Raw genomic sequence first — 9,627 nt, 5'->3', positions numbered from 1 at the left:
GTTTTAATAAACAATTTCGTTTGAATATCCGTCAAGATTCCACTGAGTTAGATTATCCTAATACAAAACATTACTGAAATTGGGTTCGCTAAAAAACGGTCCATCAAAGAAGTCCACTGTGTAAAGATGGCTGCCATCGCCAACTTCTTCTTCTTCTTACCGGCTGCTGCGAATGTAGGGTGAGGGATTTTCCCACCGCTTGAATCAAGCCGTTTAAAAATCGGTTTAAAATTTGTGTATCGAACGGCACCGATGCAAAATGTCCGACGTTGCGATGCCCGTCTCCATTGGCTTGAACAGCGCATTATACATCTAACTTTATACATGTGATGTCTATTTTATATAGCAAATGGAATTATATTTTTTTACATTTCCATGTATTCCCTATTCATCACAACAAATGACATGTAATAAAATGGTACTGCTCGTAAACGTTTTACCATTGTACATATTTCAGATTTGAGATTTCGTATAAATTCATATCTTTATGCATTTGGCGAAATTTCGAGTTACATCCGCGCAAGATGTGAAAAACACGACTTACCCGAACGTTGCGAAGATTTAATGCTCATTGCACATATTTGTTTGGCGTATCAACATAATATGAGAAATGTTTCGGTGGAATTTGTTTCAAGGGGAACCCAAAAATGAGAACTCAGAACGAGTTGTTTACACCGGAAGTGCAACGCAACGTGAGTCGTTGGTTTTGGCAAGTAAACTTCACCAAGCCGGTTCGTTTAGATTAAATACGATGCCTGTTACTTGATAAACAGGAGCGTCCTAGTCTTACTTTTTTTATACGAACCTGTAGAATAGTTGTTGAATAATGTTAGTCGGCTACAGCAGCAGCTCGGATGAGGAAAATGATGCTATCGAAGGAGAGGCAGACGCGGCTGCAGACCATAACAAAACCTTTTATCGAAGATGTCAGCAAAACGGTGGTGAAAATCATTGCCCGTTGAAGAAAAAGCCCAAAATAGAGGAATCCTCTACAACAGCGAGGTACGTAGTGGGGTCCCGCTTAAAACTTTGACTAATCTGCATAACATTCTGAGTAAATTTACTTGTACTGATACCAATTAAAATAAAAATTCACAAAAGAGGTACAAAAATGGTACCAAAACACAAGAAAACTATCAGAACCTTGATGGATTTATTGTGGTTTGGTACTCGAGTCGTCTTACTGGCAGAGGTGGGTAGTGCGTTACATTTACTCCGTTACATTTACTTGAGTAACTTTTGTACTTCTTAGAGTAGTTTTACCACAGAATACTTTTTAATTGTACTTGAGTAGATTTGTGAAGCATAAACACTACTCTTACCCTGCTACTTTGGGCTACACTAGTTGTTACGTTTTCCCTCATTTTTTCCTCCATATTGACTTTATTTTTGCCAGAGATGCCGACAATAGCCCTACTAGTTTCACTGATGACATGTCGCAAGTCTCACAACATGACTTTCATTATACCATTCAGAAGTAACAATGTTTTTTTCCTCCACTAGAGGGCACTCACGCGCTTGTTTGAATTTGATGATTTTTGTGTCATCTTTTGGGCATGATAGGGTCATGTAATAGGCTCAACCACTGGGCCGGGGACTGGTACCGGTACGTGTCACATTTGATACTGGGCCACAGAGAAATAATAAATAATTTGTTAATGACCACAATCTGGCCTGTGCTTCTGGACTCATTCAAGTTGAGATTTATATACATCACCCTCTGGTGGTTGGCCGCCATTACTGGGGTGTTTGCACACCTACAGTATAGCAGCTAGGGGTGTGCCATCTTAGGCACCCCACGATTCGATTCGATTACGATTTAGGGTGCAACGATGATCACGGTATTAACGATGATCATGATTATCACGATTGTCGATACATCATACATTATTAATTAATTAAGTAGCCAAACACATTTATGTCCATTATTTATTTGAAATGTCCTAATGATTCAACTGGAACGATGGAAACATCCCCACACAAAAAATGCTGCCCTTAAGATGTTTTTTTTTAATTTTTATTTTTAATTATTTTTTGTTGTTGTTGCAAAAACATTAACCCTTTCAAAGGCAGTACTTATTTCTCAACATGCTTATACAACACATCTTACCTTAAGCTGCTCTTTTTCACAAGAAGGTGCAAAAACATTAGCTGTTTCAAAGGCAGTACTTATTTCTTTCAACAATACAATAAAATTCACACTGGTGGAATCAATTCCACATTTTCCAACAAACAAAGTGCCTTTAGAAATAAGACCGTATTTAACCAATACATTTTGTTTTCACAGACTTCTGTACTATTTAGCATGTTTGTAGTGTTACCGCTGTACTTAATCCTGGTTTTACACGTTCTGCACCTGGAGTATCTTTTGTACTCCACCAAACAATGCACAAATTGACACGCCGGCGAATTCACTAATCAGCATAGCGCTTAGCGCTAACTAGTAACATCTCAAAAACAACAATAATGAAGGCTAAACAGTTCAAGAGGGTTCGTGTACTTACCTCTTATAGATGCACACAAGACATAGCAACACACTAGGGACATTTTCCAATCAACATGACTTGAACCTATTGCTGGACAACTGAAAGGCAAAGAGCAACGAACTATTTCCCTTCCCCTCTCGCCTAAAAAATAACTTGGGCACAGAAAAGGACCCAAAGCGCGACCCGGTTCTTGCCTGTCTCATACACAAATGTGTTTTCGAGTCTTTTGAACAGGAGAAAATTTCTCTCTCAGTAACTTCCGCTGCAGCCATCTTAACCTTGTGCATCCCTTTAGGTGTCCGGGCGGCAGATGTGTCTTGAATTTCATTCTGCTAGCAGCGGGCTGTCATTAAGTTATAAGGGAAAATCATCATCCTTGATTTTTTTTGGCACACCCTTAATAGCAGCCCAGCGTCAGTCAATGTAAATGGTAACGTTAGCTACTGTTGGCTATATGCTGCGGGCAGCGGCATCTTTGGACAGCTTTTTATGAGGAAAAGGCCACCTGTTGAGCTAGAAGACGAGCTTACAACCAAGTCCTTTCTGCATAACATATGGCTATAAGCTAGCAGGTTGGGAACCACTGGGCTATAGTACCGTATAATAGCAGTTCATTTAAATTAATCATTGCTGAGAAAAAAAAAAATCATTATTAAAAAAAAAAAAAAAAAGCTGACATTGTAAACAGTTACTCACAATGTTACCCATTACTTGACTATTCTTTTTAACAAATACTTTTTTACTTGTACTTGAGTACATTTTTGGATGACTACTTTTACTTGAGTAATATTATTTAGAAGTAACGCCAATCTTACATGAGTAAAATTTTTGGCTACTCGACCCACCTCTTCTTACTCGTACGTAAACCAATATTTGGTTGATTTCTTTACGGGGTACCCCCTGAAATGCCATTTTCTCTTCTCCCACCCTCCAATGGTCAAAATTAAACTAAAACAGTTAAGAATAAATTAGAATGTATTTTTTGGGTACTATTTGTTTTATTGCTCTCTCTTGTAACTATGAGGACATAAAAGAAAGAAACCCCTCCATCATATTTCAATTATTATTTATTATTCATTTGTTCTACAACATGCATGGACCCTGTGATCATTAGGATTTTAGCATGGTAGAAAAAGAAACCATTCTGTATTGCAGGAAATGTATGTCTTTGGCTCTATGTTTTATAAAATAGCCTTTGTTGTATGTTTCATCCTACTTCATGCAAAAAATACATATGATCAGAATTAGACAATTATTTTTGTCATTACCTGATTACATACGTTTGTCCTCTTATCAATAGTAACAGCTAGATAAAAAGCTAGTTTATACTCCTCAGAAAAATCTATCAGTACAGATTATTTGACATCCTGTAACTTGCAACACGGTTACTGTAATTATGCCAAATATTGTAACTATCAAGTATGTTGTACACATTTTATGATTGATGTTTCAAATGAGCTAATCAAATCTAGGTGTATTTCCCATTATTGATGAATATAAGAAAACCTGAGAAACGAAGACTTATTCTTCAAGAATTATGAAGCCAAAATGTCGTTGAATTCTAAAATGAGCCAGTGATTTGTATCTCGCAGTTGAGCCGAAAAGCAAATAATTTGTTATTTTCCGAATACTAGCCTTTATCTGAACGAGGCACTTTTCCTCTAAACTTTCTCTTGTTGCAGTGATTTAGATGTGTTTATTGCCAGCCTCAGACGGTCCATACATGAGCTTTCTTGAGCTATGGGGCCAACTGTTTTTTTTGGTGACAGAGATTTCTCATGTCATTAAGTTCCTGTTTAACTGGGTTGTGTTCTCTGCAGGTTGCCTCTCCCTGATTGCCTGCTAGACATGTTTCCAGAAGATCTGGAGGCACAGACTGAGGATAGCTCTTTGCATGATGGTCGCATCCGCTCTTTTAAACATGAGAGAGGAAACTGGGCAACTTATGTTTATTTTCCATGTGAGTATTGCATATACCTGTACTTGGATTGGTTTTGCCAAGCTAACCCGATTCCCTCTCACATTCTAACAGCAAATGTATGAGATGTTTCACATAATCAAACTGATTTTAATATCCAACTTGTATCTCAAGTAAATACGAATTACATTTTAAATATATATATATATAAAATATATATATATATATATATATATATATATATATATATATATATATATATATATATATATATATATATATATTATTTTTGTGTTATATGAAAAAAGGTCATCAGTCCTAAACCTAACACAGTGGTTGTTCTACTTAACAAATTAATTGGCTCTGGAAGTAGTTTAGTAACTTGAAAATTCTGTAAGTTAAAACACGTTTTCCATGTAAATGCCCTAATCCATTCTAAACCCCACCAAAATATTTTATAATGCATAAAAATGCATTAAAACATGTAATAAATACATGTTACAATTAGATTATTACACAATAAACATAAATTCAGAGTCGTGCCTAATGTAAAAAAAATAAATAAATAAAATAAAGTATAAAAGTTAATACACTGATGTAAAACTCTCGAAACACGAGGGGCGAATGAAGAGGACGCTGGAATACACACATACACATATGGTAGAGATCCCTCTTAGCCAATTGGATGGGAGGAATGCTAGGCAATGGCCAATGGCAGAGCAGCTATTAGTATGTTACGTTCCGTAAACTTTGGGAGCTGCAAGTGCTAGCCATTCTGTATTAATAATTGTCCATAATACCCCCATCTTTCGCATGTGTTCTTCAATATAAAGTACTGCAAGAGTTTCTAAAAAAAAATGGAAGCAAAAAAGCACCTGTCTAATTTACTCTAAATACAAACATTGGTCTCATGTGACATAGGGACAAAATTCGTCGCAGCCAGTGACGTTTCCACAGTTAAATCTTCGGTTATCAGTGTCAACATGATGGCGCTGCAAACGCAGAATTCGCACATCTTCACTTTGTTCGGCGTTCTTAAGAACCCTCCTTTGAATGTGTGTGTGTGTGTGTGTGTGTGTCTTATAGGCCAAACTGTAGACAAAGTTCTTTTTGCCAATACCCTGCTACGTGTAGACATGGCTATAGTCTCCCCAGCGAGTCCTGGGTCGGCTTTATTCTCAAATTTCTTTGAATAATGGCATGAGATGTTTCTTTATGAGTTTTTTGTAGCCTACTTCACTTTGTCTGAGGGGTACTATTTTAGTTATTTCTTGAAAATCAAAAAAGGTCTGGTGGTCATCCGGCGTGGATGGGGCCAATAAAGTTCTACTCATTTTTCCTTGGTTAATCACAGTTAATCCATGATCTGATTTGGGGATTTTTTTTTCACCTACAGCCGAATGATGTTAAACTCCACCCCCCCTTTCGTAAAATAACATTTTAGAAACTTTTTACATTTACACTGACCTGATTTCTCTTTGTTATATGTTAAAGAGCTAGACTGGATGCCAGCCAATTGCAGGGCACTGATCCAAAACATTTGACAAAAACAGCCCAACAATAACCTGAAATTAGAGGGGGGATAGGATTTTCCTTCCTATGTAATGTCAACCAGTCCACGACATTTTGTTATGTAAATTAACTAAATGTTGTACACTGCAATAGTATTAACTTATTGTATTGTGGACCTGCCTTCTTGTTACATCAGACAAACCTGAAGAGGAGTTTGAGGAGTTAATGGAGGCGCTTCTGTCGACTGCTGCTGCCTTTGGAGTGGTTTTAATTCCACAGGAGGAATTTCATCTCAGCCTGTCTCAGACAGTGGTCCTGAAACATCACTGGATCCAACCCTTCATACAAGGCCTTAAGGCAGGCCTGGTCCCCTGTAAAAGGTTTGCTTTGCTTCTCTAAATTAAGACGAAGAATAATTTGCCAATAATGCCAAATAAACTACGCTATTAGATTCATATAAAAACTAGCCATACTAATTTTGGATGAGATTCCAGCCCCCAAATACTGAAGACTAATAATAATACAATATAATAATATAATCATATTTAACATATTCATCTTCTAATAACATAAACTAGGACGAACCTGTAACTGTAGAATGGCATTTATTTTACAATATGAGTGTACTAAAGTGCTGCCTCAGTAAAGATACCATTTGAGTAGTGTTATCAACATGTGTGCTGTACGTCTGCTATGTGCAAACACGTAAAAAGCTGCATAATGTGTTTTTCCCCCGCAGATTTGTATGCTCAGCATCCAGACTAAAAGTCTATTGTAATGCTGAGAAGACAAGGTACTGTCACTTCATTTATTTATTTTTTTGATCAAATACTAGAGTTTTCCGCATTTTTCAAATGATATCGGATAATATCTACATCGGTATTTCATTATTGGTTTTGGGCCAACAGGCATGTTGCCTTCAAAGTGAGTGTAGAAGCCTTCTGCCATTGTACAAGGGCTGGTCACAGCTTAGCACAGCAGTTAAAATATTGTACTTATTTTATTTGAAAGTTATTGCCTATTGGTTTTCATATGCCAACCTTTTACCTCATTCACTGGACTGAAGCTGTGTGCCGTTGTTGTTATACAGTATTGAGTAAGAAGCACTGTGTGAGCCATATGTGATATGGCAGTGCCTTATTGGCACGTTGCACTTGCACCTGATCCAAAAAACTGATGTTTGCACCATTTTGATTTCAACAATAAATATAGTGCTGCAATATAGGCTCTGTTTCCATAACTTCAGTTAAAGCTGTTCTCTTATTTTTCACAGAATGTTTATTTGGGAAGCCTTGAAGTTGTTACATTTATCATTATTAAAGCCTCTAGTGGGGCATCACAATGCTTCTTCTATTCAATTAGCCATAATACAGTATGTCAAGTCCACAACTTCATATAACCGTATCGGTTTGGTATCTGTATCGGATTTTTTGACTGGGACAGTTCAGGATATCGATTAAAAAGTCAAATACTTCTGTATCTTACTGATACACTGATGATTCTGCTTTTGATCTGATTTTGCCGTCCTATGGTAGCAATTTCATGTCTTGTAAAATTATCCAGTCTAAGATTATTATGTCTGAGGTGTTTTAAAGGGAAAGACCACATGTGTGTGCTCAAACAGTTAGTTCCTTTAAATCCGGTTTAACACCTCTCATGTTTTCTACAGTGTTTTCATAACTTTCTCTATTTTTTTGAATACCCAATCGTTTGACTTTAGCCTTTTAGCAATTTATTTGTTTTTGAATTTTCTATTTTCTGTTTCAAGTGTTTGTTTTTAATCTTGTCTTTCTGTGTTTAACACGTTTTGTATGTATGTGTTTGTATTTCTTTTTCTAGCTGATTTTCATGTGATTTAAATGCTTTAATATCTGACATTCTGTCCCTTTACAGAACCTTCTTAGGGGTGGAGGTTGTAACTGGCCATGCCCAGTTATTAAACATGGTCCATGTAGTGGATAGAACACTGACAGATTTTCACCTGGACACCTTTTATCAGGTTAAGAAGAGCACATTTTTGTATTCGCTAAAACATTACTTCTTGCTTGAGTTGCCAGTACTACAACCCTCATGATGTTTCCTATATCTTGTAGGATCCATCATTTCATGTTAGCCTGGCCTGGTGTGTTGGGGACTTCACTGTCCAATTGCAGCAATGCCTTCATAAGCTTCAGGTGCAGTGAAACACAATGTAACAAACGTTGACCAACAAAATGCCTGTTTCCTGTATGTATTGAAGTCTTTTTTTCACTTTTCTAGAATTTGGTTGATAACCATGAAGGGGAAACATATCATCTGTGGTTAGACTGTTCAGAGCTTCGCTGCCGCACAGGAAACAAGACCTTCCGCTTCCCACTGGCTTCTTAAAACTGGATATACTGCATATATTGAAACATTTAGCTTCATGAGTATACAGATAGTCTTCTGTTATGAAATTTTAGGGAATACAAGTCACACACAATTTGTTCACGCGACGACACATACAGTAATACGTTCATTGTCGCGCAACACGAGAACTCGCTTAATTGCAACTGGATTTGTGTTTTTCCCCCTGTATATTAGTTTTTGTATTTAATATGGCTAAAGTGTCTTTTCATGCACATATCAATTGGTATATCTAAACCGATCTGAATTCGGACAATTTCATTAATTTTTTTCACAAACCAAATATCAATACTATTAGTCGGTCATAGTTGTCATATTTTTACAAATTAGTGGCCAATCGAAATTGTTGAAAATAATTTATTTTTGACAACAAACAAACATGTCATGTTGTTTTGGGGGGAAAAGTGAAAAGTAATGTTTTTGGAGATGGGAGAGGGTATCAATAACAACAACAATAACAATATCTACTATATTTCTGACTGTACTACTACATGAAAAACCCCGTGTAATCAGAGCGGCATACATAATCAGCGGAATGAAGTCACTTGTTGTCCGTCGGTTAACCTGATCAGTTTCGGTCCTATTCACAGCAAAATAGTGATGCATTCCCGTGGGATTCCAATTAAGAGATAATTACAGCAAATCCTTCGCAAGCAAGTACCCTCCCTTCTACCTTTTAACTACTCATAGCTGATCATTTCTTTTAGACACATGGTTTTAAAAAAATATATATATGTATATTTTTGTATTAATGTTTCAGTGAAATCAGGTATTTGATTATTTCTGCTATTGTGTTGCAAATATAGGCTGATTCATATTTTTGAAACTAAAGTCACAGTCTATCCTCATACATTGCACAGTTACTGTTTCTAATAAATGGTTGTTCAAGATTTTACAACTCGGACACCTTTAGAACTCTATAAGCCACCCACCCTACTTTTGTACCAATTTGTGGACTACTGCAGTTCAGCGTTTGGGCTTTTTTCTCTGGAAAGAAAGACCGTAGTTGGACGTCGAGCATGTTCAGAACTTCGTACTTGTAGCAAAAGTTGTAATGTGAAAGATTCTCCACTAGGGACTATATAAGGAGCATTTGCAACGCGTTGACTGTCTTTTTACAAAAGGATTCCTTAGAGGCAGCCATGGCTCGTTGGTCTAGGGGTATGATTCTCGCTTAGGGTGCGAGAGGTCCCGGGTTCAAATCCCGGACGAGCCCACCTTTTATTTGTTTGGAGATTTTCGAACTCCGTTCTTTTGAAATCAAATAAATAGAATTTTGGACTCGTGCATTCCTTTCCATATGTTCAAATCTTACACACACACACA

The 9,627-nt window shown here is 36.9% G+C and overlaps 1 protein-coding gene and 1 non-coding gene across 2 annotated transcripts; both read left to right on the top strand.

The window, feature by feature from the left end:
* Positions 1–670: 670 nt before the first annotated feature.
* Positions 671–9,582, top strand: usb1 (U6 snRNA biogenesis 1). The gene is made up of 7 exons (XM_057837105.1): positions 671–1,002; positions 4,307–4,446; positions 6,113–6,296; positions 6,656–6,709; positions 7,810–7,915; positions 8,010–8,090; positions 8,176–9,582. Exons 1-7 carry the CDS (start codon positions 827–829, stop codon positions 8,281–8,283), a joined length of 849 nt encoding a protein of 282 aa, XP_057693088.1. The 5' UTR covers positions 671–826; the 3' UTR covers positions 8,284–9,582.
* On the top strand, positions 9,446–9,517 carry trnap-agg (transfer RNA proline (anticodon AGG)). Its single transcript has one exon. It is a non-coding gene; the product is annotated as a tRNA-Pro (tRNA).
* Positions 9,583–9,627: the final 45 nt, after the last annotated feature.

This window comes from Corythoichthys intestinalis, chromosome 5 (genome assembly GCF_030265065.1).
Source record: "Corythoichthys intestinalis isolate RoL2023-P3 chromosome 5, ASM3026506v1, whole genome shotgun sequence".
NCBI lineage: Eukaryota > Metazoa > Chordata > Actinopteri > Syngnathiformes > Syngnathidae > Corythoichthys > Corythoichthys intestinalis.
This window is presented reverse-complemented; position numbering and strand designations above follow the sequence as displayed.